This window comes from Paraphaeosphaeria sporulosa (genome assembly GCF_001642045.1).
Source record: "Paraphaeosphaeria sporulosa strain AP3s5-JAC2a unplaced genomic scaffold CC84scaffold_2, whole genome shotgun sequence".
Taxonomy (NCBI): Eukaryota; Fungi; Ascomycota; class Dothideomycetes; order Pleosporales; family Didymosphaeriaceae; genus Paraphaeosphaeria; species Paraphaeosphaeria sporulosa.
The window spans coordinates 2,059,033-2,085,786 of record NW_017253361.1 but is presented as its reverse complement, the minus strand read 5'-3'; the positions used below and the strand labels follow the sequence as shown (position 1 = coordinate 2,085,786).

Sequence of the window (26,754 nt, the reverse complement as noted above, 5' to 3'; positions counted from 1 at the left end):
TATCCCAAAATCAACCCATGAACGGAGTCATCCAATCCCAGCAGACCATTGCATCAACCATCCACAGAGCCTCAATCCACCTCCTCAGGTGCCGTGTCGTGGTATTCTTTCAACACCGCCTGCAACGTCTCGTCGCCCTCCGCCCACCATTTATCCAGCCTCTTCAGCCCACGCCGCGCCAACCCAGCATCGCGATTGCGATATACCGAGTCGATTTTGCGCACGGCATCCTTGTCATTGACAAGCCAGCGTTTGTGCTCAGCCATAAACGTAGCGTAGGTGACGCCGTAGATGCGCTGGACATTCCGCTCGAGGGTTTCGTGCGCCAGCTTCTTGAGACGGGCATGATTTTTCCCGGCATCTACAGCAGCGGCGGTTCTCTCTTGTGGGTGGATGGTCTTGGCGAAGAAGTATTCGAGCGTGGGGCTGTCTTCCACTACTTCAAGGATGTGATTCAGACCGTTGTGCGTGAGGGCACAATAGTGGAGGTCCAGATATGCCAGATTTGGGCACATCTTGCCGAGGTCGCAAATGGCATCCGCGGATCTGTCGGTGATCCAATTGTATCTATTCCATGTCAGTCATCGGTCGGTCATAAGCACAGCACCACGTCATCCAGGTGTACTATAGGACACCCAGATCCTAGCAAAAAAGATATAAGTGGTTACTCACCGGGAACCCAGATCCGGTGTTGCGAAACTCTGACCAAAGTCCAAGGTCTTGATGGTCGGATTCTTGCTGAGCGCCGCACACAAAGCGATCACACCATCGTCGCTCATGCCAACAGACTGAAGTGTCAATCGGGACAATGTCTTATTCTTCTTCAAGCCTTGGGCCAGGGCAATAACACCGTCATTTCCCAGTGGATTGTTACTGACGTAGAGAGCGTCGAGTTGACAATGCTCCCGTGCTAACCACTTTGCGATCGCCGTCGCACCCTTGATGCCGATGCCGGAAGCATTCAGATAGAGGTGTTTGAGTGGCAGACTATCAAAAGTGTGACCTCCAGGCGTGTGCTCCGCAAGCCTCTCGAACAGCGTTGCGACACCAGCATCACCGAGCTGAGTCTGATCAAGATCCAAAGTGCGCAAGTATTTAGTCTCTGTAATCAATCGGAAGATGTCATTGGCAGATTCCGGCATCAACGGGTTGCGTTTGAGCCAGATATTGGTGACGCGTTTCGACCTGACCCATTGATTGACGAGCATCCCGAAGCTGATCGCGTCAATGCAATTACCAGCGAGATACCAAGTGCTGATCTGATTCGGGGAATCCTTCATGAAGTTGGAAATGCATCGGGCACCCCGTGGTCCGATGATGTTATTTCCCAGCAAGAAATGCTCGACGAACTGATTGGTCTTCAAGCTTGCCATCAGGTCCGCAATATGGGTGGGGCCAACGACCATTTTGCAAAGGTCCAAACGACGGTCGGAGTAAAGCACACCCCGCTCGAACTCAAGACATTTTACGTTGTAGTAGGGCTCCTCGATTTCAGTCGCATTCGCGCAGGCACTAGTTGTGGACAAGTTGGCATCGGTACCGTTGGAAGCGAGGTGCTCGAAAAAGGGTATCAAGGTCTCTTTCTCTGCAATTTCTACGGGCATGGGGATGGCTGGAGCGCCGACGAGTGACCACGAGTCGGCGACAGGATCCCAAGCCCCCTGCTTCATGACCCGCTTCGGCCAGTCAACGAGCTCTTTCTGCTTCGTCGCCTCGCTAATGTGAAGTTTTCGTTGCTCCACGACAAGCCTTCGCAGCTTCATGAGATCCGTCTCGTACCGTATGAGCGATCCAACAGGGGTGTCGTAATGCGGATATTGCAGCCGGGCGATCGATTGGGCCATTGCAGCAGCAGCAGGGTCTGCTGCTTTTCGACGCGGTAATTTCATGACAATGTCGTCAACCAAAGGTCCCGCCGCTAAGAAGAGCGGTGATGCAGTCTCTAGCTGAGTGTTAAGTATGTCGGCCCACTCAGCAACATTCTTCTCCAGATACTTCGAATTTCCTATGGGGTGAGCACCCGTCGTGGGGGACCGAGGGCTCTCATGTGTTGCGTCCTCCATTTGAGACGGTATTGGGACTGACTCCATCTCAACCGAGAGTATCGGGAGCTTGGTTGCCGTTATCCTCTCGGGGCACAACTCTGGTGATAGTGACCTTTCAATCTCAGAAGGCTGAGCTAAGTCTTTCCTGGGTGTGGGATGAATGCCAGAACCCATGGCTGCAGAGGTTATTATAAACTTTGCGGGTGGAGGGCGTGAACCGTGGTATGACTGCGAATTTGAGAATGGGCAAGGGTCAAGACTCAGGTTTAAGAGGCTGCGCCACAGATTAATGTGGATGGGCGTTGACGGAGGTGCAAACACCACCCGTCTGGAGGGCGGACAAAGTCATTGCGCCCTCTCCAGTGAAAAGGGCGACCTGCCTTTGGGGATGTCGTAGGCGACGGCGTGCCGTGCCGTCGGGCGAGGTGTTGCCTAGTCTGGGGCGCCTAACGCTCACGGCCCCCATCTTGCTAGTTGTCTTGGAGTGCAACCACGATTGCTCACTGAAAATCTGTCCACAATACATTTTGAAAACGAATTTTAGTCTTGTTTGCGTGAATTTATATGTGCGGAAAAAAAAGGGGTTGTACAACGAGGTCATGGTATTTGCATCGGCTGGAGTGAGTACATACTTCATCACCAAGGGTACACAGAAACGTTCAGTGGCGAGAAATTCGGTCTGATTTTGAGACTACTCTTTTCCACCCAGATACCTATACACGACCGAGAAGTCCTTTCCCTTGCAATTCTCCACCTTCTCGACCTCGTCGTACAGTGCCTTCGCGGTGTCCCCAAGTGCCAGCTTGATGTTTGCATCTTTCGCCGCTTTCAAAGCCAGCTTAAGATCCTTGTTGGCCAGCGCAACCCCAAACCCGCCCTCGTAGCCTCTGCTAGCCGGCGAGCCCTCGATGACACCTGGAACAGGATTGTTGACCTCACTAGGCCAGCACTTACCGGTGCTGATATTGATCATACCTGCCAACGCCTTCGGGTCCAGACCCCACTGAATACCCATGTTCATAGCTTCAGCGGTAGCGACGTTGTTCAAGGCCAGGAGGTAGTTGTTTGCAAGCTTGCCCTTGAGACCAGCGCCTTGTTCGCCCAAATGGAGAACTCGACGACCGATCAAGGAGAGAACAGCGGTGGCACGCTCAACAGCATCCGGAGCAGCACCAATCATGAAGGTCAGGGTGCCTGCTTGAGCACCGACAACACCGCCAGACATGGGAGCGTCAATGAACACGCCCTGACCAGAGGAGTGCGCAGCATCAGCAACTTGGCCAGAGGTCGTCGGATCGATAGTAGAGGTATCGATGAACAGTCGTGGCTGGTTGGTGGTACCCTCCGTCAGCAGGGTCGCCGGCTCAAGCATCTGTTTGTAGACACTTGAGACATGTTGCGGTTCAGGCAAACATGTTATGATGGTTTCCTTTGCCGAGTTAGTATGATTACAACATTGTGACATCGTTTAAAATTATTGAGTAGGCAAATGCATCAGAGGATTGGCTGAAGTTGTTAATCAGAATAGAAAGCCACCGGAGTGACCCCCAACTTAGATCATAGGTATTAAAGGAAAATTTTTGTTTTTCATCATGCAAGACAAGGTGTATGGCGGAGAGATATACGTACTGCTTTCTCAGCAACCTCTCGCACGTTGTCCGCTATGCGAACGCCAGTAGGGTTCTCTTCGAGAAACTTCTTCGACGCTGCGGTGTTGACATCTTGGACAAACAAGGTATCTTCGGCGGGGATCTTCGCTCGCAGGTTCTTAGCCATGGCAAAGCCTGAAGGTATGTCAGCCTAAGCTCCAAGTCATGTGAGCGGCGTCCGACTTACCCATACGTCCAAGACCAATGAAGCCCCAGTTCGCCTGGACATTGCGTGTGCTAGAGAAGCATCTTCGCGACGCCTGTCGAGCCGCAACCGGTGCATTCCTCCTCAGAGGTGAAGCTATCGCTGATACCGTCCTCATTGTGTGTGTGCTGGTATAACGCGCTGCGTTGTGGAGGTGATTCGTGGGATGGGTGTTCCTGCGCGGTGCAGCTAGAACGAACTCCGCGCTCAACCGAGGTCGTGGAATAGAGCCGCCTCAAGACGCTGCTTGCGGTAGCCCGGCAGCGGGACAACGCTGACCGGCTGTGCCATACTTGGGGTAAGCATGGTTTCGGATGATGTGGATCAGCCACAAGCCTCCAGTCGCAGTTCTGCGAGTGATGGTTGGGTTGAAGTGTTCAAAGGAATGGGAAAGTTTTTCCGTCGAAGTAGCCGGCTCGTGGGTCACGTGGTGCGCCCAGCCTTTCCCGTTTGGGAGCCGTATGTCAATCTGCCAACACTCTCAGTCATCAGACTTCACGTTCGAAACAAGTCACGAAGTTTGGCACCAAGTAGTGTTAGATGATATGTTTCATAGCTTAGCCTTCACAATAGGTTACGACTCAAGTGTACCTCTCACATACCATGGGTGCAGAAAGGGACACAGAACCACCAAATCTACCCTGACGATCTACCCACCCTCTTCAGACATGTAGTCAAGTCTCCTTTCATCCGTTAGTTTCAGGTCGAATCTGGGCGCCTACAACAGTTTAGCTCCTACCCATCCACACCCCCATCGCTCGACTTACCAGTCACATTCGGATTATACAACCCGAGCCTCAAGCTACTCTTCAGATAATACCTCTTCGTGCTCGTCACATACGAGGTCGCTATATAGCTACTTTACATAGCACAATTATGTGGGATGTTGGATAGGGATGTTGGATACCTGGTCGGCTTAGAAGTCACTGCCAAAGAAGTCGGTGGAGCATTCGACTTTGAACGCTGCCGCGTTCGAAGGGCTAGTCCTGTCATGTTCTAGTATTTGTGGGCGTCTTGAGCATTAAAGACCATATGTGCCAAGTGGGCAGGGCATATTGTGGCCTGTCGGGCAATGTTGCCGGCGATGTTGCCAGCACCCACGGCCGCCGTGGCAATACGAGTTGCGTTCACCATGTCGATGAGTTCTAGTAAATTGTGATTCCTGGGTAGAGATGGCGTGCTCCAGAGGAACTTTGTTCCCGCACTCTCCCAATCGCTTGGAACGCAAGTTCACTAATAGTGGCACCCTGCAATGAAGGAGGAGGGGTTTGTCTAGTTGGTCACAGCCAAAGAGGCCCGCTGGATCAGACTATTGAAGACTATTTAAAGCTAATGGAAACGCCAAAGGACGGCTCAACGAGCTGTCTACACTCGCTGACATTCACTATGTGGATTCCACGGGTGATCCAGATGGGAGACACGGCAATCTATGGATCTCGAAGTCACCAGATGACATTGAAAGTGGAGTGAGCGGAACGGCAACCAGGTTCAGGAAGCTCTGCTGTTATATTTGAAGTAGTATAGAAAGTCCTGGGCTCGATAGTGCTGAACCGCTCATGCGGTGTCTCGAAAGCATTGGCGCGGGGCTTTCCGCTGCGACGATCGCATCTCACCACATCCCTCCTCCCTTCTTGGTTTGTGACAAAGCCATTTGACCACTTCTACCAAGGCTGGGAGATCCTGCTTGGCCACGTTGCCCTTAGGCTCGTACCGGTAGCGGTTGTACGCCGCTCAAGAGCGGGGGCCGACATTGGGCACGTTGTGTGCTCGTCCATTCGTCTCTTTTACTCGCAGAACCATGCTTGGTACTTGCGGGTGGGTTTCATGTGGTTTGCTGAAGAATCTACCATTCCCTCAGGGAGCAGCATGTTCAGGGACTTCAGTATCCGCTGGAGCTTCCGCCTTGGCCCGTTTCGTCTCGACATCGTCGTCTGACTCGTCCGAGATATCGACTATGTCGTGCCGCTTGTGGGACTTCTTTTTGGCACCCTTGCCGCCCGAGGGTGCGCTAATGGCTTCGAGATACTGGTCGTCAGACATGCTGGAGTGCAGTTTCGGAGCATCCTTAGTATCTGCCAGGAACAAACGCTCCTCAAAAGCTGCGTAGGAAGCATCGGCCTGTCAGGAGTGTCAGCTTTGGCTGCTACATTCGCCGAATAGCTGGAGGGGTGTCGTTACGTCTTCGTAGTGATAGATCAGTTTGTTCCACTTCTCAGCATTGGCGGATTTCATGAAAGCCTGTGTGATCTCGGCCGCCGTGTCGCCGCCAGCTTTCTTGACTGTGGGCATGAAGGCCTTGGGCTCGGTGGGCTTTGCGCCGTCCTGCGACTCCTTCTCCCGTCGGCGTTGGGCGGCCTCAAGCTGGCTTACAGCGTCGAGATGGTGGAACTGTGTCCGCAGCTGTACGAGGCCGTTGAGGCGGGTGAGATGGAGCTGGTCTGGCGGGGGTTAGCATGCTCGTCGACACACTGCAACGGAGCGAACGAACTCTTCTTGAAGGTTCCCAGCATGTACGTGGGGCCCTTGCCGTCCTCCTTGACCAGCTGTCCGCCATAAGTCTGGGTGTTGAGCACATGGCCCTTCTCGTTCGCATCCTCGAAGTTGGCCACGTACTCGTCCTCGTTGGCGTTGTCGTCCAGCGCGGGCTGCACGCCTCCCTCGGCGGCGGCACCTGGTCTGGCGGCGCGAGGCATGGCGCGCTCGAAGCCGGAGGCAATGCCGTATGCCTTCTGGCCGAACTGCTTCGTCTTGCGCATGGCCTCTCCCCAGCGCACGCCGGCTTGCCTGTTGAAGTTTGTCTTCATGGGCAGGGCCACGTCGACCTCGATGAAGCCCGACTGCTCCTTGACGCGCACCTCGGAGGGCACGGCGCCCTCGCTCTTGACGAAGGGCTGGTTGGGGCGGCGGTTGAGGTACTGCAGCACGTAGAGCTGCTGCTCCATCTCGGGGGTGATGAAGACGTCGTACTCGGCGATGACCGGGTCGGCGTCGTCCATGGCGGCGGCTGCGCGGGCGGCGGTGGTTAGCAGAGGGGACGGGCGGCAGCATCAGCGGGCGTCTTACGAGCCATGGCGGCGCAGAGTCGTGCTGCGTGGGCTGGTGAGCGACGGCGGCCTGCCTGGGCCAAAAAGCTGCGAGCGACATTTTAGCAGCCAACGCTGCCCCGCGCGTCCACCACGCGCCGCCGCGCTAGCCGGGCCTCTCCATGACGGCGTTAGAGCAGCACGTACCTCCGAGCCTCGCTGCCAAATCCCGCCGCCCAAGAAGCTCGCTGTGCCCCGGAAACTGCGTCGCGGAGCTGCACCTTGCTCCTCCCGCCAGCATGGCCTACGTTGCACCCATCCACCGGCCCAGCAGCATCCGCCATGCCCTCAAGCTCAGCTTTCTCGCTCACGGCGAAGACACGCTGGTGGTCGCGTAAGATGCATGACGACAGCCTGCGACAGCGAACTGACCGCAATCACAGGAAGGCGAACCGCCTCGAGTTCTACACACACAGTGCCGAGGGCCTGTCGCTGCAGCTTTCCAAGGCCATCTACGGCAAGGTCACCATGCTCCAGAAGCTCCGGCCTGCGCTCTCGCCCACCGACCACCTCTTTGTCGGAACAGACCGCTTCATGTACTTCACGCTGTCATGGAACCCGGACAGAAAGCAAGTCCAGACGGAGAAGACGTTTGAAAGCGTCGCAGACAATGCAGCCAGAGAGTCGCAGACCGGAGAGCGGTGCCATGTCGACCCTACCGGCCGCTTCATGACGGTCGAGGTCTACGAGGGCATAATCACAGTCATCCCCCTCGTCCAAAGAGGGAAGAAGAGGAAGCAAGAGCCCGACATTGCACATCTGGGCGAGCCCCAGGCATGCCGGTTGTCCGAGATGTTTGTTCGTTCCTCGGCCTTCCTGCGCCCGCGGAGTGCAGACGACAAGGCAAAGCTGGCGTTGCTATACGAAGACACACATTCCACCGTCAAGCTCAAGGTTCGTGAGCTGAGGTTCGAAGGAGGCGATACTGTGGACCTGGAGGATGCAGAGCCATACCGCGGCGAAATTGAGGTCGGCGCCAGCCATCTCATCCCCGTCGAAGCACCTACCCACGGCCTCATAATAATCGGCGAGACCTCGATTGGTTACTACGACGAGGAGACTGGAGAGCTCGACAGACAGCCGCTCGACGAGGCAACCATCTTCGTAGCGTGGACGCAGATCGACACCCAACGTTTCCTCTTTGCTGACGACTATGGCCGTCTATACCTCTTCATGCTAGAGCTGGACGAAAAGACCAAGGTGCAATCCTGGAAGATCGACGTCATTGGACAGACTTCGCGAGCATCAACACTTGTCTACCTCGACGCTGGTCATGTCTTCGTGGGCTCCCATCAGGGAGACTCGCAAGTCATACGCATCACCGAAAAATCTATGGAGGTTATACAGACCTTCTCCAACATCGCCCCTATTTTAGACTTTACCGTAATGGATATGGGCAATCGTTCAGGAACGGGCCAGACAAACGAATACTCTTCCGGACAAGCTAGGATTGTAACTGGCAGTGGCGCTTACCAGGACGGTAGCTTGCGAAGCGTCCGGAGTGGCGTTGGCCTTGAAGATCTCGGAGTGCTAGGCGAGATGGAACACATTTCTAATCTTTTCAGCATAAAGTCCAGTGGTGCGGCCGACTTTGTTGATACCCTACTTGTGACGTTTGTGAATGAATCGCGAGTATTCAAGTTCGACGCACAAGGTGAGGTGGAAGAGGTTGAAGAATTCGCCGGACTGTCACTGGACGAGACAACACTGGTCGCATCAAATGTGTCCCAAGGTCGCGTAATACAAGTCACAGCTGGGCGCGTCCGGATTACCGATTTGGACGGCGGAATGATCGTCTCCGAGTGGCTACCACCAAGCAGCCAAACGATAACGGCAGCTTCGGCGAACGACAGCCACGTCCTAGTATCACTGGGAGGTGTGTCTGTGGCTGTATTGGATGTCAACAACGGTTTGAATGTGATCAAGGAGAAGACCTTTGGGATCGAGAGTCAAGTGGCTTGCGTTGCACTGACACCTAATACTGGCTCAGTATGCTTCTTAGGCTTCTGGAAAAATTCACAGCTCTCAGTGTGTTCGCTCACGTCGTTAGAGCCTGAAGTCACCGTTGAAGTCTCAGAAGAATCAGTACCGCGCTCAATACTACTCGCACAGATCTTCCCTGAGCAGCCACCAACACTCTTCGCCGCGTTGGCCGATGGCTCTGTAGTCACGTACTCATTCGACGTCTCAGCGAAGAGACTATCAGGGCGAAATAGCATAATACTTGGGACTCGGGAAGCAACTTTCAGAGCTTTGCCGCGCGGTAATGGACTCTACAATGTCTTTGCTACGTGCGAGCATCCGTCCTTGATTTACAGTTCAGAAGGACGATTGGTCTACTCTGCCGTCACGGCCGAAAAGGCCACCACAGTCTGCCCATTCGACTCGGAAGCATACCCCAACTCCGTCGCAATCGCCAATTCGGACGATCTACGCATCGCACTTGTTGATACGGAACGAACAACCCATGTACAGACGCTAAAGGTCGACGAGACTGTACGACGGATAGCGTACTCGCCTAGTCTCAAGGCATTTGGTCTCGGTACCATAAAACGCTTACTCAAAGGTGGCGAAGAGATACTTCTTAGTCATTTCAAACTCGTCGACGAAATACAATTCAAAGAGTTGGACACGTGGCCATTGAAGGAAGAAGAGTTGGTCGAGTCAGTCATCCGCTGTGAGCTACCCGACGGCTCAGGCGACCTCGCTGAGCGCTTCGTTATCGGTACTGCATATTTGGACGACCAAGGTGCCGTCGCCGAGCGAGGCCGCATACTCATACTCGAAGTCACGGCTGATCGACAGCTCAAGCTCATAACCGAACTGGCGGTCAAGGGTGGGTGTAGATGTCTTGCTGTCTGCCATGGCAAGATCGTAGCTGCGCTGATAAAGACCATCGTCATCTACGATGTAGAGTACCGCACGGAAAGCAGTCCCGAGCTTGTCAAGCTGGCCTCCTTCCGATGCTCAACCGCACCCATAGACGTTACAGTCAATGGGTCGCTGATAGCCATCGCGGACCTCATGAAGTCGCTCGTGGTCGTACAATACACGCGCGGTGAAGCGGGTCTTTCAGACACGCTGACCGAAGTTGCGCGGCACTTCCAAACCACATGGGCGACTGCAGTGGCCGAAGTCGAGGAGAACACATACGTCGAGAGCGATGCGGAAGGCAACCTCGCGATTCTGTATCGCGACCCGAACGGCGTCACCGATGATGACAAGAGAAGGCTGAATGTCTCGTCTGAGATGCAACTTGGTGAAATGGTCAATAGGATACGGCCCATAGATGTAGCCACCGCGCCAGATGCCGTGGTCGTGCCGAAGGCTTTCATGGCAACAGTGAGTCTCCTTTCTTTCCTGCTGCCCATTCCACTCGCTAACACCATCGCAGGTCGAAGGCTCCATCTACCTCCTCGGCCTCATCGCGCCAACCCATCAAAACCTTCTAATGACGCTACAGTCCAACCTTGCAGAACTCGTCAACGCTCTCGGCGACGTCCCCTTTGCCAAGTACCGCGCATTCAAGAACCAAGTCAGGGAGAGCGAGGAGCCCTTCCGGTTTGTCGATGGCGAGTTCGTAGAAAGATTCTTAGATGTGGACGAGGCGGTGCAGAAGAAGGCTGTTGAGGGACTGGGTGTGGGCGTGGAGGAGGTGAAGACGATGGTAGAAGCGCTAAGGAGGCTACATTAGGTGAGGTGACCTTTACTGTAACAATCCAAGGACATTCAAGAAGTTTTCAGCACGGCTCGCGCTCATGGTCAGCGCATCGTTACTGTTAGCAGCCGCTCAGCAGATCCGAAATGCGAGATGGACGTCTCAGGCCATGCTGACTTCCTCACCGCCCCATACAGCCAGCCACGAATCTAGGTGGCCTCACAAAAAGTCTCTATTGCAACGAGTAAGACTACCACATTTAACTCGAGCGCGAACGTCCCCCCCCCCCCCCCCACACATCGATAGATTCCCCCAGCCTATCCTGCCTCTTCTAAATCCCCCACCGCCCACCTCTAATACGGTGTCTCCCCACCCCAGTTCCCCGGCGGCGAATACCTCCCCACAATCCACGTGCTCCCATCACCGCTCCTTGCCTTCGCAACCGCCACGTTCGTCGTATTATGCCACATGCACTGCGCTGCGGCCACGTCAGCTGACCCTTGCTACGTCCGAAGCCCAATCGTGCTACGCGCAGAGTAGAGCAGAGTAGAGCAGGGCGGACTCACTGTAGTGCCCCCAAGCAGCGAAGTCGCCCTCGCCGATCTTCTCCCCGTGGTAGTTTGCCTCCTCGCCGAGCCAGGCGCGCACCGCGTCGGCGAGCGACGCATCGCCGGACGACATGAAGAGGTTCTCGCCTTGGCCTGCGGCGCGTTTCAGCACTCTTCCACATCGCTCTGCCGCACATCCCCGTCGACTGCCTAAGTCGTCTCGTCTCACCTCACACGCCGGGGAGAGAGCTGTGAAAGGGAATGGGGAAGAGCTGGGGGGGTAAACGCACCCTGCACGCCCGAGTGCTTGAAGTCCTGTGTATCCGCGAGGACTTGCGCGTAGCCCTGCGCGTCGTTGGCGAGGTTGCCGTCCCAGGTGAGCGGCTGCACGTTCTTCTGCGCGCGGGCATCGTTGTGCGCGGTGAGGGCTTCGCGCTGCTCGTCGTTGATGTCGGACATTTCGGGCTCGGTAGAATGCGTGACTGGGGAGTAAGTAGCACTGGTGGTACTGCTTGTGAAGGGTGTGAAAGATGGTATGGATAGAGGATGTGCTCTAGGTGGGCGCGGTGCGGCGAGGTACTTATGTGGTTGACGCTGGGCGTTTTCTTATGTGGTTTCTGAGGGTGGAAGGTGGCGGTGATGCTGAGATGTCAGCGCTGGGCCCGTTGTTGATCATGCTGGTGGTGTGGGTGTAAGACGGTGGGATGTAGTAGTTCAGCCGCGTCTTATGCGTGCTCCAGCGTGGCTCGGAGTGTGGCCTTAAGAGGGATATGCGGCTGTGTGTACAGTATCACGTGCTGTGCCATGGAGGCAAGTGCGTGTGTGGAAGAGGTGAAGCGGAGCTCGCATGTCGTGTCTTTTGTGTCATGGTAAGTGCGCTCTGAGTCCTAGAAATGACACTAGAGCTTTCATGTCGACATCGACGAAGCTCAGAATACCATGTTGTCCTGGTGGTATCGTATCGAATTCATAGCAACACATGTAGGATAGATATAGTTCCTCCGTCCTCTGGAACCGATTCCCCAGCAGGGACAACGCCGTCTCAACGAGACTTGGACCGCTGACAATGTCCTCTTTTCCATATAGTATACACTCATGCCTATGACTCCTCGCACGCACACACCTAACCTAAAACCTGGGCCGCCTTGTAAAACTGGTAAATCGCAAGGCCACTACCCGTCATCCACAAGACGCTCCTAATGAAGCTCTTGGAGTGGTCCGCGATCTGAATGTAGGCCACGTTGTATGCCGCCCTGACCGCAAACCACGCACCAATAAACGTCGCGAGGCCGGTGGGATCGAGGCTACCCGTGCCGCCAATCTTGATGCTGGGCGACAGACGCTCGGCGAGGATGGACGCAAGCACCGCGGCCGCGAAGAGCGGGAGCTGCTCGAGGTTGTTGTTCTGCGCGTTCTCGGCGCGCTGGTAGGCGGAGAAGACGGCGTCGGGCACCTTGCCCTGGACATTCGCGGGCGACAGCGAAGCCTTAGGGTTCGAGTTGTTGACTTTGTAGCCGGCGGACTTGAGGATGCTCATGGCGTAGGCGTGGGGCACGACGCTGAAGACGTAGTAGGCCGGGATGGCTAGGAGGGGGTAGTTGAGCCCCGTAGCAGTGAAGCCTGAGGACATGGCTGCAGTTCGATGGAGTTGGTTTGGCGGAGCGCGGTGTGACTTGACGGAAGGGAGGATGCACGATCAATTTGATCGAAAAGCGATGGATTGGGGTATGAAGGAGGATGCGGGAAGGGGCGAGCGTGTTTTAAGTTTATAGAAGCGCCTCTGTTCGCGTTGGAACGCGCATATAGTCGCCATGACGTAGTAAACAATCCGCGCCCATCGCCAATCAACACCATTAACGTGGAACTTTAGCACGGCAGGCTAAATTACCCGCTCAACGATGGTGACGATGTCTGAGCTTTGGTGTGTATTTGTCACGATGTGCAACTTGTCCGAAGCCGAGGCCGAGTTGCGAGAACAACTTAGGAGGATGTCTGTGCGAGCAGATGTTCCTGAAGGCATACAGCACTAGACCAAAGTCTTAGTAGCATCCGTATTTCAGTCTCTGAGTTGAAAAGCTCTACTCCGATGCGGGAATTCCACCCGCGAGCTGGCTGGCTACAGTACTGGGATGCGGGGGTGGTTCCCGCATCGAAGGGTTCACGTTGTAATTGAGTCGGCACTCGTGTGCAATATTAGGGCGCAGTCTCACTCGCAGAGACCTCAGTATCACATTTTGCATTGTTCTCAATTGATTAAACAGAAACACATCATACAGGCCAAGCGCCCACTCGTATCGACTCCCAAGCGCCAATGCTCAATGATGAACGCCGCCAAAAGAATGCAGAACCACGTACACACCCGTCCTAACTCAACGCCCCCCACGGGAATGAGACACCATCATCACAGCTCTTCTTCCCCTGGTGCGGATCTTCCGCGCACCTCTCTACGGCTTCTGCACTTTGTGATCGCCCTTAATGACCTCGGCGTAGGTTGGGGGAGGCGCCTGCTCAGAACTGCCCTCTCCAGCGCCGACCTCCTGACCCGCGACACCCTGCTGTGTTTGTGCGTTCTTCTGCTTGTTCGGCTGAGGGAACGCATTCGTGGTACCCGTCTGCTGTCCCGGAAACTGTCCCGCGTTCGGCTGGCTTCCCACGGTGCCATAGTTCATCTGTCCGCCCTGCGGTGCTGGTCCGCCATGCGACACGTAGTAGTACGTTGCTATCCGGGAGCCGTCTTGGCGCTCGTGGTCGGGCACATGTTCGTATGTGTGCTCCGGGTTGTTAAGGATAACGTACCAGGCATGAATCATGCCAGGGAGGACGCCGAGGCAGCAGAGTGCGAGGTTGATGATAGAGTCAGCACTGCAGATGCCCTTCTTGACCCAGACTGTTTGTACGGTTAGCAGCGAACTGAAGAGCGTTGCGCAGCTAGGAGCTGCTGGTGCCTGGCACTCACCTCCGATTGGCGGGAAGAGAAAGGAAAGAAACATCAGGAAGCAATCGGTGCCGCACATGTTGAGCGACTGTGTAGTGGTCTGATTGGGTTTTGCGGGTGTGTGTCGACAACGGGCGGTTGCGTACGCGTGAAGTGGAGTGACAAGGCGGCGGCGGCGGCGGCGATATTGCAGGTCACTTGAGCAGGCAGAGGCACGGGAAGCTGCAATGACGCATGCTGTGGCGGGGTGGCTGTGCTATTTTAGCGCCCGTTCAGGTTGAGGACCCACGCGCTCTTTTGGAGTCCACGCGTGACCGGACGACGGTCAGTGAGCACTGAGATCTAACGTTAGGCATTGAACCACACGGACGAGCAGGGTCCGGCCAAAGAGTTAATTCAGGGGAAGATAGTAATTTCGTCCATATCCACCTTGGCATGTATCCGAATCCTCTGTTGTTCCACACCCAGGAGGAGTGGTACAGTACCGGAACCATTGGTTTGCATTGTGGCAGTACGCCAGTGAAAGACTGTAAGCGGCCGATGTAAATTAAATCATCTTATGGATTTTTTCGTCCATTCCGAGGCTAGTAGATATGTACCCATGGATAATCAACAACTCCATTTTCGATTGACTTCGGACTGTCATCCCACCAAGCAAACCCGCCGAAGAAAAGAATCCATCAACAGCGTCCACAAGTTTTGTGAATCTCGGTTAAGAAACGATCAATAATACAAACGAGCGGGCTGCTTAGTAGCAGATACAATACAATACGAGGCCGCAATAAAATTATGTAGTCGCTAAGAAAAGGAAACCGGCCTCCGTGCCTTCTTGGTGATTGGAGCAACGCCAAGACGCCATGTAATGCTGTGCATCGAGAAATTTGATTAAGAGACTGTACAAGACGGCATCAATGATTGGAAGAGAAAATAGATGCGACTGCGAGTACAGTCAGGGTATCATCGTGGAAATTGGGGCGCAGGGCGAAGCTCTCATCAGTCGGACGACTTGGGCCCGTCCTCCTTCAGCTTAGGATCGCCGGCAAAGGGTCCGACATTGAAGTTGGGTGTCGTTTCCTTGTTCTGACTCGGGGGTCCGCGGTACTCGGATGGATCAGGTGCGAGTATGGGATCGGTCGATTTGGTGTCTGGGTGGACTTCGACACCCTCTTGTGCCTCCAAATCCGACTTACTACGTTCGCGAGAAAATTTCAAAGAGTCGTTGTCACCGGCTGGACGATCAATGGGTGACCAACCAGCCACACTGCCCGCAACAATACCCGCCATGACAGCGGCTGGACCGAAAGCGGAATTTGATCGCGACCTTCCGCGACGGCGACTCCGTGAATCGGGAGTCGGTGGTGCAGGCGAGCCCTCGTTTTCCATGTGCGAACCATTGTTGGGTGTACCTGGTAGTGACTGACTGGACCTGGAACGAGTGAAAATCTCGCGGGGATGCTCAATTTTGAACTTGAGGTTGCTGAGGCGCCCACCGCGAATCTTCTTGATGAATGCGAGCTCTTCACGAATCTCAAGAAGGCCTTGGTTCCACTGAAATTCGTCCGAAACAACCACTTCTGGCGTGCGCTTGCGCTTGAAGAATGAGGGAATGCATCGCGCGATCAGCTCGTCCGGAATGAGTCGTACTATGACACCCACGACCAGCGAGAGAGCACCCAAGACAATCGAGTACGCCCACTGAGCACTGTTGATCCTCACAACTGAAAATGCACGACCACCGACAAATACGATCATAGTCTGACCACCGATCATGATGGCCAAGATACCGATGAAAAACCAGTTATGCGTGATACCCTCAAAAACGTTGAAGCGGTTGTCCAAGCGGCGATTATTCAGGGAGTTAAAGATTTGCATCCAGACGAAAGTGTTGAAGACCAGTGTAGGCATGCGTTCCTTCTCCTCCGGAGTGTCGTACGAAAGGATCTTCTCTCCAGCGAAGTATAGAATCAACGTGACCACCAATTGGTAGATTGCCTGTCCGATGATCATCTTCCACATGTTCAGAGTAATGAGAGGCGCGGACTTCGGATCGGGCTTGCGGTTGAGAAGGCTACGGGTGGGTGGATCGGTCGCAAGGGCCAGAGCGGCGAAAGTGTCCATGATGAGATTGACCCAAAGCAGCTGTACAGCAGTGAGTACTGATGTTTCATCATCGCTCGACACGGCCGAAATGAAGGTGAGGAGAACAGCAGTGATGTTGACAGTGATCTGGAACTGCAGAAACTTCTTGACTGCATCGTTAACAGCTCGGCCCCAGAGGAGTGCTTTGACGATCGATGCGAAGTTGTCGTCCATAAGAATGATGGCGGAAGCCTCTTTGGCGACTTCAGTTCCTGCAATACCCATAGAGAAACCGACATCTGCAGTCTTCAAGGCTGGTGCGTCGTTTGTTCCGTCACCAGTAACTGCGACGGTCTCGCCTAGCTCCTTGAGCCGCTTTACAAGCTTACGTTTGTCGTCCGGACTAGAACGAGCAAGAACACAGAGCTTCGGGATCGCTGCATCCATGTCCCGTTTCGAGAGTTTCCTGAATGTGGGACCTTCCATGACGAGACCACCAGGTACCAGAATGCCGCAGTCTTCAGCGATCGCCTTGGCAGTCAGAACGTTGTCACCAGTGACCATGCGCACATATACACCGGCACCCTGGCAATCTTTGACAGCTTCGCGCACGCCATCTCGTAGGGGGTCCTGGATACCGACGATGGCTAGGAATGTCATCTTCTTGAACACATCTTCAAAAACTGCTCGAGAAGCATCGTCGTCGTGCTTGCGTGCATCGCGAGGGGGCCAGCTCTCAAAGTCGCGGTAGACAAGCCCGATGGTTCGCAATGACCGAGATGCGTACGTGTTGATGATTTGCTCGAGGGTTTCGCTGTTATCGTCCGACAAGGGCCTCTCGCTTACTTCCTTAGTGGCCTCAGAGATGATGGTGTCGCATTTGGCGAGCAAGATTTCAGAAGCACCCTTGACGTAAAGCCTGTAGCGACCGTCTGCCAGTTTAGCAACAGCTCCAGAGCATTTGATGGCAGAGTCAAAAGGAACGACCTGGACAATGTTCGCGTTGGATCGTTCTGTCGAAAGAGAACCCATGCCGAGATGATCGCGAGCAAAACCGAGGAGAGCAGTTTCGGTCTTGGACCCAATGAAAGGATCAGCGCCACCCTCGGCACCTTCGAAAGCGGTCGTGTTCTGAACAATAGATTGCAGCAGCAAATCCTTCACTTCCTTGCTGAGGTTAGAAACAAATTCTGAAGGCGTAACATCATCGAGGTTCTCGATAGGCGTTTCAAGACTGTGTTTTCCTTTGGTACCGTCGTCGATAGGCTTTGTTGAGGTTGACGCCTGCATCTTCCTATCTCCGAAGCGAAGAGCCGTGCCCAGCGTACCTGATACAACGGTCATCTTGTTTTGAGTCAAGGTACCAGTCTTGTCGGAACAAATGGTCGTAGCATTACCCATAGTCTCGCAGGAGCGCAACACTCGTACAAGGTTGTTCTCCTTGAGCATGCGAGTTGTAGCGAAAGCAAGAGCAAGCGTGACGGCAAGAGGAAGGCCTTCGGGGACCGCCACGACAACAACGGTGATAGCGACAATCAAAATATTCAAGAAGTTCTGTCCCTTTTGAGCTGCATTATCGTTGCTGGTCCGGAGGTGGACGAGAAATTTGATGAAAAGAACAACAAACAAGAGGAGAGCAGATGCGCCGCCGAGTTTTGCAATGTAGGTCGCGAGCGTGTTGAGCTTTGATTGCAAAGGCGTGACCTCGCTTTCTTCGCGCAAAGACATCATCGTTTTGCCGTAGCTCGAGTGAATTCCAGTAGCAGTAACCATGAAAGTACCTACACCCTCTGAAACTTTGGCGCCTGAAAGGATGAAGGGATCGATCTTCTTCGTTGGTTCGTGATTCTCGATAGCTCGGAAGGCATCGTCAGCCGGGGTCTTTCTCAGAAGATCAGATTCGCCGGTAGCAGACGACTCGTCGCATTTGAGACCAGAACCTTGAATCAAAATACCATCGACAGGTACCATGTCACCGGGCTCAAGGTTAACCACATCACCAACCAAGATGTCGTACACAGATATTTCGCGTAGTTTTCCGGATCGGATGGCCTTGACGTAGCGGTCTTCCTTCTTCTTGTTCAGCTTGACAAACTGTCGCTCCTTCTGCCAATCATTGGCAGCGCCGACAACGACAACAATGACAATCGCGACGATAATGGCGACACCTTCGACCCACTCGACCTTGGCCTCGCCAGGCTCGTGCTTGACGCCGAAAGTCTGGTAGAGACCGAGAGACAATGAGATTGCGGCAGCAATGGTAAGAAGAATCAACACCTTGTCGTTGTAAGCTATCCAGGCCAATTGGAGAATACTTTTCGGTTTCCGTTCGGGCAACCGATTGTCGCTATAAACCCGTTTCCGGTCGGCAAACGCGTCTTTCCCAGGCTCTCCAGCAGTGTTGGTCCGTTGGGGTACGTTGGATGGCGTGGCTTTCGGTGCAAGTGTAGAGCCTTGTGTGGTCGCTTCTTCAAACGAGATGGTGCCTTGAACGTGCACCTCGTCGACACTTAGCCCGGATTTTCGATCTGACTGGAGACCCTTCTCGAGTCCTTCAAGACCACCTAATGCGTAGAAGGCCGCCAAGCTTTTAGGGTTGTAGAGTTTCCCCAGCTGACCTGGCGAATAGGCGAAGGGGTTGTTTTCGACTTCAAAGTCGGCTTCGGTCCCTGGGTCAGGACGAAGCGCATCCTTGTCGTCAATTACGCCATTGGTGTTGTTTCCGCCGTGCACAGTCTCCCCTTGCGAAGAGGCAATGTACGTGCCGCTGGACGTGGACTCCCCGTTCTCGGTATCGAAGGAGTTCCCACGCGAGCGTCCTGGGACAGAGAGAAAGGCTTGCGATGAGGTTCCCCAGCCGGCAGGCGAAGAGATGTTGTGAGGGCTGGTCGGTCTACTCTCGCCGCTCTTGCGACTCTCGAAGGAATTAGTGGCACGAAGCTCAGTGGTCGGGTGCTTCGAGGTGCTCGGGGAGATGTCTCCTCCAGTTTCATGGTGTTGTGATGAGGATGAGCGGTTGTCCTGCAGGTCGCCCAATGGAACAGAGTCTCCCATGGCAGCGTCGTTGGGGTTGACAGCCGAAGTGTCGATGGTAATGGTGGGAGCCCTCTGTCGTCTAGGACCTGGTGAGGGCGTGTTACGCGCCTCCACATCTTTATCAGCCATGGTGGACGCCTTGCTGTGGCAGGGGCCGCGTATTGGGGCTGTACTGGGGTGAGGTGGGCTATGCTGGCCAAACGATGGGTGCTGAAGAATATGCTGGGGCGTCTCGCCGGTGTGATGGTCGGTCAAGCATGCGGTTGGGTGCGCAACTTGATAAAGGCGCGGAAGGACGAGCGGAAGAGGCGAGAAACGAGGCTGAGTCTCTCTTGGAAGTATCGCGGCTTCCTCGACGGTTGGGAAGAGGTGCTCTGGTCTGAGCGAGGAAGGTTGGGGTTAGCTGAGGGCGAATTGGCAGCGGGCGCTCGCGGGCGGGTCTGGGGTGTCTACACAGCCCCGTTGTACTCACCTGGGCGCCTGTTATTGTTGTTGGAGCAGGCCCGATGAGCTATCGGTATAAAGCGACCCACGCCTGCCGTCTGGGCGCTTGCGTAGTGGATGGCAAAAGGTGTTTGGGGCCCACGTGAAGCTCCCAGCACAGCTGAATGCGGCTTGCCTCGGGGGATGCTGCGGCGGAGGAGGTGAGTCTATGACGGCGGACAGGCAGTGTAGCTATGTGCACATGCTAGAGGGCGACGAAGGTCACGACAACGACACGGACGCCGGGCGCGCACGAGGGAAGCAGTGGCGATCAGCAGGGCCGTGGACAGCCCAGATATCGACTGCGAGGGACAAGACGAGGGCGAGGAGCAGCCTGCAGCACTCGTCGCCAGCCCAAGCGCCTGCCTTCGCTGGGTGCGAAGTGTCGAGGTGTGCACTGCCCCAAAGGCCCAACCGCAAGCAGGCTAGCGGCGCTGGGACGCCGTCTTGGGTTAGCTTGGCTGCGGCGGCTGCGCGACTCCGCTACACATCGAGGCCTGACACCGGCCCTTTAGCCTCGAATCGCAGCGTTTCACTTGCGCTCTGCCGCTGCGCGTTCCCCACACTCCCGCTGCTGCTGCACCTGCTGCGATGTGGTGCGAGACGCGGCCGGCCATGTGGCCGCGGCAGCGCGCGCGACGACGGGACGGCCGCCCAGCGACATCTCGGCTGTCCGTCTCTTCTGGGAGGCGTCGAGATGAGGCCAAGCGTATGCAGGAGCACACAGGCTCTTTGCGCGCGAGGCGGAAGCGCACGTATTGCAGCCAAGAGCCTGGGACGCCCCGAGCTCGGGCAGATGCGCAATTGACTGTTGGCCGCCCGCGCACTGCCGTGGCCACTTGGCTGCGAAACCACTCGACCCACCGTCCTGCAGCGATCTGACCTAGCCAGTAGCTCCCGGACGCTCCCATTCAAGCGTGACCTGCCACAGACAAGCCCGCCGCTGCCAATGCCCGCCAAGCGCGCGCACCTTGAAAACTTTGGGATGCCATGGCCCGTGGAAAACCTCTCCGCCGCGGGCGCTCCAGGGACAGCGAATCGGGCCATATCATTTGCGTCGGCGGCGCGTTTTCCCCTGCCCCTGTGCCCGCCAGCATTTCCACACAGCGCATCATGACTCCATCGGCGCCGCAGCACTGAAAACCACGCATTTGCCATGCCTTGGTATCGATGCATAGCCCCGAAGCTGGGCAGGCCAGCGGAGAGCGCCCAGTCCGTCGAACCTCGCGGAACCCGTTTGGGCGTACGTGGAGTGACCTTGCTGATGGTCAGTCCAGCGTCACGGCACGGAAAACGAGGTTGCACGCATTCCCGCCGTCCGCACCCCGCAGGCAAGCGCAGCCATGTCAGTCACTCCGCCGTAACTGTTGACGTCGCCGCTGCGCCAGGACGCTTGCCATGTCAACATCGCGTCACCAATCAATACGGCGCTCTTGGCAGGGACTGGACCTGTGCGTGTTACATCATCGCCGTGTCCTTGGTGGCAGCGGGCTGCACCACACGTCGTGCGTACAGCTGCAATGACGCATTGCTCTCACCAGCGTACGCTGACCGTAGTTGTAATCCTCACCAGCTACCCCGCCAACAAGCACGGTCTGCCCCCGCTGACCTACAGTCAAGCCTTCGTGCACGCCTTCATGCGGAAACACCACCACTCGTCCGCGCCTGCTGTTGTCTTGACCCAATCACCAACGAGCGCTAACCGGCCTGCATGGGTGGCCGCATCTTCACATCGTGACTTTGTGCAACAGCCTGCATTCATCCTCGTTCAGTCGTATCTACTCCAATGTTTGACGAGCAAGCATATGCTCTAGGCCAGAGCGCTGCCATCGCGGCCGACTGGTCAATGCTGACATTATCATGCAGGTGTGCACCCTGACACGGCCAAACTCAGAGTCGACCATTCATGCTTCGACCGTCGCTCTTTATCCACATGCCGCGATTGCTACTATTCTGACGTCGATACCAGCTCTGCGGTTGAGACATTCTGCACGGCCCATCCGCCCCCAGGGCGTTATTCTCGTCTGCCACACTTGTACCTGCATATTGGCCCCAAGGCCCCACGCTTGTCACCAAAAACAACTCGCGCGATCCGCGAAATACCCAAAATCCTCGGGCATTGTATTTGAGGCACGGCTACGTTCAATGCTTTCTGCCGCCAGCCACATGAGGCATTTTTTCATCTGGTATTCCCAGTTTGGGACATGGTACCATCATCCTAGATTGGCTAGGTTTGCGGAAGCGAACAGAACCGTTCTCTTGACATGCATACGGCGCATGGTCATCCTTCCGGCTGATGGGGCCAACTCACGTTGTTTGGAAAGTAGAGATTTGCTTTGCTATAATTATGAATAGACTCATGTAGATCCCTAGGACCAGGTTTTTTGGGCGTGCTGATAACGCAGTCGGGCGGCACAGTTCGCATCGATGGCGCGACCACCGATGAAGCGCTCGATCCCAGCGCTTATACTGCAGCGCGGCACAGTTCTCCAGACACCTTCCCAAAAATAAGACCGTGCTCCGCGTTGAACTGCCGCGGCACGATACGCTCTGGCAGGCAGGCGTGCTACTTGATCCATCACCACCATTTTCCCATAGGCCATGGCCTACATGACGGACCTATCACAGAGCAACTGCAGTTCCATCTCACCGATTGTGCGCTATTCATCGCGCAGGCAGCTGGGATGTTCGGTTTCCAGCCAGCCTCGCGTTTCTCCACCGACAAATGGAACGAAAAAGTGAAAGGAGTCGGCGAGCTGCGTTCGTATCAGATTGCGAGGATCCCACCTCTATAGAACTACGCCCATCTAACCATGCATCGGGTTTATCCCATCACAATTGCTTCGATCGGTTGTGCAGCCTCATGTAGGACCTATTTACACCCCACAGCCGAGAATCACAGACATATTTGATATTTATCGCTCGCCCAAGATCTCAAGTTGTCTAACAACTGAGCGTTGTATCATGATGCTAGTGAATCTGTGGTTTCAGCGAGCAAAAGAAACATGTGCGACATCCTCCTTTTCGTGCGCGCTTGCATCCCATGAGATGTGCAGCTTCGCTCTGGCTCAATGTCTACCTGGATGTCTATGCCTTTTGATTTCCGTAACACAGGAGCAACTATCTGTAATGCCTGAAGAACAAGGCATCACCTAACATCAGCCAGCAAGGCTGAAGGCATTGGCACGCCATTGGCAGGTACAGCCGCGCTGGACCGGTCAGTGCAGTAGATATGCACCTGCTTAGCATCTGAGGTAGCGTTGCCGCGGCTGAGACTGGTAGGGCTGAGGCGATCGGCAGGGGCGACGGCTTGGCTGGGTCCGGTGAAGGTGTGCCTGATATCCAAGGCACAAAGGTATCAGCGAGACTCTCGGGGCTGAGTGGAGGACTCACCAAGGACCGGTGAGACAGTATGTGGCGGAGAACTTGAGCTGAAGTGGCGCGGTTATCCTGGTGTTAGCATTGACTTCTGTTCAGGTTGTCCTTTGATATTGTGGAGATTCTCCTTGGTTTTTATTTCCCGCGAGAAACCTAGCGGTCCCGTTCGGGACAAAAACACAGTGCGTGATGTCTACTTGAACACCGTACTCTAAACGCCATGTACATCTCGGACATGTATTCCAAAGCCGTTGAAAGTCCGTACGTCGGTCACACGATTGATTGCATGTTTGATCAAAACTCATTTCTACGCGGCAAGCTTCTCCAGGCACATCGCCCTCCCCCCGATGGTTTCGTCCAGGCGAAAAAAAGGATGAACATCGCCCATGCAATTCAGTAACTCCATGTCTAGAGCATTGGAGAAGGGAAAGGTTGACAATACCATGTAGGCTACTAGAGACACATTACATCTTCCCAACACGTTTACCATACTTGCAACTACCCTAACTCTGGAATCTAACTACCGTAAATACAATGTATATCGGTGTTGCTTGTCAGGCCAGCACCTGAATGGCTCCACCATCACGGCAGTACAGCATCAATTACATATTCAGACAAAGCTCGCCTGCTCCTTGCTGGAATCATCAAAGCAACGCCGCCTCGGTAGGTCACAGAGCATAGACGGTACGGGTGTGATTAGAGGATTTCATTCCAGCCATCCATCACGCACGTCTGCTGAGGTTGATATGCTCCGTATAGATGAGGTACTGGGGTCAAGTTATCACGGTTCCAGTGGAGCGCTGTGGCACACCTGACGCTACCGCAGGCTACACACGGTAGTGTCTCTAGTCCCACTAAACCTATGATGTTTCGGCTTGGGGGCGTCCTTCGAGTCAACTATACATGGCAGGATCGAATAAAAGAGAGTGCTGCCCAACATGTCCAGGCGGCGTCACGAATGGCAACGCGAAAAGCAAATGGCTGCGTACTCTTGCTCGCGCAGGATCGGCACACTCCCGTTGGGAAAGACTTGAGACACTCGGCACTCAGTTGCACCATCTCAGCATTTCATTTCCCATGCGCAATCTGACTCTGCCGCAGAATAGGCAGACCGCGAGGCACAACACCCGTCCTCTCGCCCGAGCCTATCCTCCATGCCGCAAACGTACTCGCCCGCTAAAACGCCATGCCATGGTATTGGCAAAAGAAAAACTCAAGACACCGCTCACTCTGCCGTGACGTGGCCCAAGACGCACGCATGAGCGATATACACGGCTTCGGCGGTACTCGCCTCGTCTAAATCGCCGCTTTGCATCGCAACCCTCAACCTCGCCTTGTCAAGTCCCGCCGTGCCGGGCCAAGCAGCGCGCAACACAGCATGGCACAAACTACACAGCCCTTCCGCACGCATCCTGTTCCATTGTGCCCGAGACAACGGCAGTTCACGATTCCTCGCCCTCCGCATCGCTGCTCGCATCACCACCCTTCTTGGGCTTGAGATTGGGCAGTCTGATCGTTAGCACCAATATATTGACCACGACGAATACGGCAATGGCCGAGATGAAGGTGACGCGCAGACTGCGGCCGTATGCGTCGATTACTGTGGTGCGGAAGCGTTAGCGAGGGGGCTGTGTAGAGGTGGGTCCGGAAGCGGGGCGATCCGCGAGAGGACGGTGTACGCTGTAGATGGTGGGTGGTACAGAAACGGTCGCGGTGGGAGGACCGGGCTGGGGGCCTGGGAGACGTACCTTGGTGTTGGTGCTTTGGGTCGAGGTCGAGGATGGAGCGGACGGATTTGCGGACTGTGAGGATGATCTGCGTGAATGGTTAGTATCTTCACCGCATCGCAAAAGCGAGCATCAAATATGAAGGAAGAGCTCGGAATTGGAATACCCACGTCTTCTTTGTGCTTGCCGGTAACGAGAGCGTTGAGGTACGCCGTAAGCGCATTCTGCAGGACCAGACTACTCAACGCGACACCCATCACGGTACCGAGCTGCCTCCAAAGGATCAATGTACTCGTCATCACCGCCTGATCCTCCTGTGTACTCGTGGCAAGTACGCCTACCATTGTGGCTGGGTAGCTGAGTCCTTGTCCCAGACTCGGAGGCACGAGGAACAGCGTCGCAAGCCAGGTCGGCATATCATCCCACATCACAGATAGCAGCAAGCCACCAAGGAGCATGCTGAGCGACCCAACAACAATAAGCCACGTCATGCGTCCTGTGGCAGTCATGATGAAGCCCGACGATACGCCGCAAATCATGAGAGCAAGTGAAGGCCCGGCGAGCCGGAAACCAGACAGTGAAGCGGTTTCGAGCTTCACGGCTTGGAAGTAGAGCGGTGCGTTAAAGATGATGGCGTTGATTCCAATGTTGGCGAGGAAGTTGTTGAAGACGAGGGAGCCTCTGGGGCGAGAGAAGAGGAGGTATAAAGGCATGACTGGCTTTGCAGCCTTATGTTCCACGCGAAGCAGGACTGCACCTGACACTACGGCGACCACAAGCGAAATGATGACGAAAGGGTGATCCCATGGGAATACATTACCTCCTAGGTTGAGGCCCGCAATGAGAAAAGCGACAGAGCCGGTCAGGAGGACCGAACCTGCAATGTCGAAACCTCTGATCGCGTCTCTGAAGCCCTGGCCGGACCGCTGAGCTAGGTTCGGTCCAAGAGTAGAAGGAGTGGTCAAGTATCCATTGATGAAGATGGCGACGAAGAAGGGGATTTGGATGGCAAAGGTAAGCCTCCATCCCAGCTTGTCGCAGAGGAATCCCCCAAAGGCAGCACCGAGGGTGGAACCACTTCCATAAAATAGATTGATGTACGCTTGGTAAGTACTCCGCACCTGGATGCTGACGAGATCATTGATGATGATGTTGCCCATGGAGAGGACCGCTGCGGCACCGATACCGCAGAAAGCTCTGGCCGCGATGAAGCTTCCGATACTCTGTGCGAGGGCACACCATCCTGTCGTGATTGCAAGAAACGCTACCCCGGAAAGGTATAGTAAACGTCTTCCAAATGTATCGGACAGTCTGCCAAAAAGAGGCTGTAGAGATGTTGACGTTAGCAAAAATGCTGTCGATAGCCACGACGCTGAATTGGAGGCATTGAAGTATGACGTTATCACTGGATGGCTTGACGCCATGAGCGTAGAGTCGAACATTGCAATCTACTTCGAGTTAGAATGCCAGCACTCACATAAGTTGAAACATCAAGTTGGGAGTCAGAACTCACAAAATAGCCTGCAAATACACCGCCAATGATGCATCGGAATTTGGTCCTGGACAGGCCTGCGAGAAGACCATCTTCTCCAAATGCGCCAGGTTCGTCTGGCTGCTCTGGAGAAACTTCCTGATCAGGGGCGAGCCAATGGCTACTCGAATAGCTTCTCTGTTTGCCCAATGCAGGAAATTGGGGTGCCGTGAGAGCACCTTGCGCTACCTCTGCATCTTGGATGTCATCCTCGTAGATGGCTGATTCGCTGGGTCGGTCCGAAGATTGGGGACGCAGCAGCGGTGTCCGCTCTGAGGCGTTACGGTGGCCTTGCATTAACAGAAATAAGGAATCAACACCGGTTCGCCAGGCATAGACCACGAACAAAGTTATTAGAGCACGAGGGGGCAGGTAGAAGATCGGTCATCGTCACTCC

At 55.0% G+C, this 26,754-nt stretch overlaps 10 protein-coding genes across 10 annotated transcripts; 2 read left to right on the top strand and 8 right to left on the bottom strand.

Moving 5' to 3' along the window:
* Window positions 1-71: 71 nt before the first annotated feature.
* Window positions 72-2,063, bottom strand: CC84DRAFT_1081814 (RNI-like protein; the record flags this gene model as incomplete). Its single annotated transcript, XM_018173948.1, has 2 exons — window positions 72-567; window positions 673-2,063. 2 exons carry the CDS (start codon window positions 2,061-2,063, stop codon window positions 72-74), a joined length of 1,887 nt encoding a protein of 628 aa, XP_018040339.1.
* A 673-nt stretch (window positions 2,064-2,736) lies between these two features.
* CC84DRAFT_1184145 (uncharacterized protein) lies at window positions 2,737-4,017 on the bottom strand (the record flags this gene model as incomplete). The annotated part of the gene is made up of 3 exons (XM_018180728.1): window positions 2,737-3,474; window positions 3,675-3,829; window positions 3,882-4,017. 3 exons carry the CDS (start codon window positions 4,015-4,017, stop codon window positions 2,737-2,739), a joined length of 1,029 nt encoding a protein of 342 aa, XP_018040338.1.
* A 1,736-nt stretch (window positions 4,018-5,753) lies between these two features.
* CC84DRAFT_1213347 (uncharacterized protein) lies at window positions 5,754-6,895 on the bottom strand (the record flags this gene model as incomplete). Its single annotated transcript, XM_018182525.1, has 3 exons — window positions 5,754-6,017; window positions 6,078-6,337; window positions 6,388-6,895. The coding sequence occupies 3 exons, from the start codon at window positions 6,893-6,895 to the stop codon at window positions 5,754-5,756; spliced, it is 1,032 nt and encodes a 343-aa protein (XP_018040337.1).
* A 251-nt stretch (window positions 6,896-7,146) lies between these two features.
* CC84DRAFT_1160993 (DNA damage-binding protein 1) lies at window positions 7,147-10,877 on the top strand. The gene is made up of 3 exons (XM_018177631.1): window positions 7,147-7,316; window positions 7,366-10,324; window positions 10,377-10,877. The coding sequence occupies exons 1-3, from the start codon at window positions 7,222-7,224 to the stop codon at window positions 10,674-10,676; spliced, it is 3,354 nt and encodes a 1,117-aa protein (XP_018040336.1). The 5' UTR covers window positions 7,147-7,221; the 3' UTR covers window positions 10,677-10,877.
* A 116-nt stretch (window positions 10,878-10,993) lies between these two features.
* Window positions 10,994-11,647, bottom strand: CC84DRAFT_1213345 (pathogenesis-related protein 1a; the record flags this gene model as incomplete). Its single annotated transcript, XM_018182524.1, has 3 exons — window positions 10,994-11,118; window positions 11,207-11,341; window positions 11,479-11,647. 3 exons carry the CDS (start codon window positions 11,645-11,647, stop codon window positions 10,994-10,996), a joined length of 429 nt encoding a protein of 142 aa, XP_018040335.1.
* Window positions 11,648-12,008: 361 nt separating this feature from the next.
* CC84DRAFT_458574 (uncharacterized protein) lies at window positions 12,009-13,067 on the bottom strand. The gene has a single exon (XM_018186357.1). The coding sequence runs from the start codon at window positions 12,816-12,818 to the stop codon at window positions 12,312-12,314; it is 507 nt and encodes a 168-aa protein (XP_018040334.1). The 5' UTR covers window positions 12,819-13,067; the 3' UTR covers window positions 12,009-12,311.
* Window positions 13,068-13,501: 434 nt separating this feature from the next.
* CC84DRAFT_1160990 (uncharacterized protein) lies at window positions 13,502-14,220 on the bottom strand. Its single transcript, XM_018177630.1, has one exon. The coding sequence runs from the start codon at window positions 14,200-14,202 to the stop codon at window positions 13,633-13,635; it is 570 nt and encodes a 189-aa protein (XP_018040333.1). The 5' UTR covers window positions 14,203-14,220; the 3' UTR covers window positions 13,502-13,632.
* An 896-nt stretch (window positions 14,221-15,116) lies between these two features.
* Window positions 15,117-19,367, bottom strand: CC84DRAFT_1213342 (calcium-translocating P-type ATPase; the record flags this gene model as incomplete). The annotated part of the gene is made up of 1 exon (XM_018182523.1): window positions 15,117-19,367. The coding sequence occupies one exon, from the start codon at window positions 19,365-19,367 to the stop codon at window positions 15,117-15,119; it is 4,251 nt and encodes a 1,416-aa protein (XP_018040332.1).
* Window positions 19,368-19,890: 523 nt separating this feature from the next.
* CC84DRAFT_1202535 (uncharacterized protein) lies at window positions 19,891-20,690 on the top strand (the record flags this gene model as incomplete). Its single annotated transcript, XM_018181783.1, has 1 exon — window positions 19,891-20,690. The coding sequence occupies one exon, from the start codon at window positions 19,891-19,893 to the stop codon at window positions 20,527-20,529; it is 639 nt and encodes a 212-aa protein (XP_018040331.1). The 3' UTR covers window positions 20,530-20,690.
* Window positions 20,691-24,541: 3,851 nt separating this feature from the next.
* CC84DRAFT_1184139 (MFS general substrate transporter) lies at window positions 24,542-26,654 on the bottom strand (the record flags this gene model as incomplete). The annotated part of the gene is made up of 5 exons (XM_018180727.1): window positions 24,542-24,699; window positions 24,848-24,914; window positions 24,997-25,175; window positions 25,275-26,274; window positions 26,340-26,654. 5 exons carry the CDS (start codon window positions 26,652-26,654, stop codon window positions 24,542-24,544), a joined length of 1,719 nt encoding a protein of 572 aa, XP_018040330.1.
* Window positions 26,655-26,754: the final 100 nt, after the last annotated feature.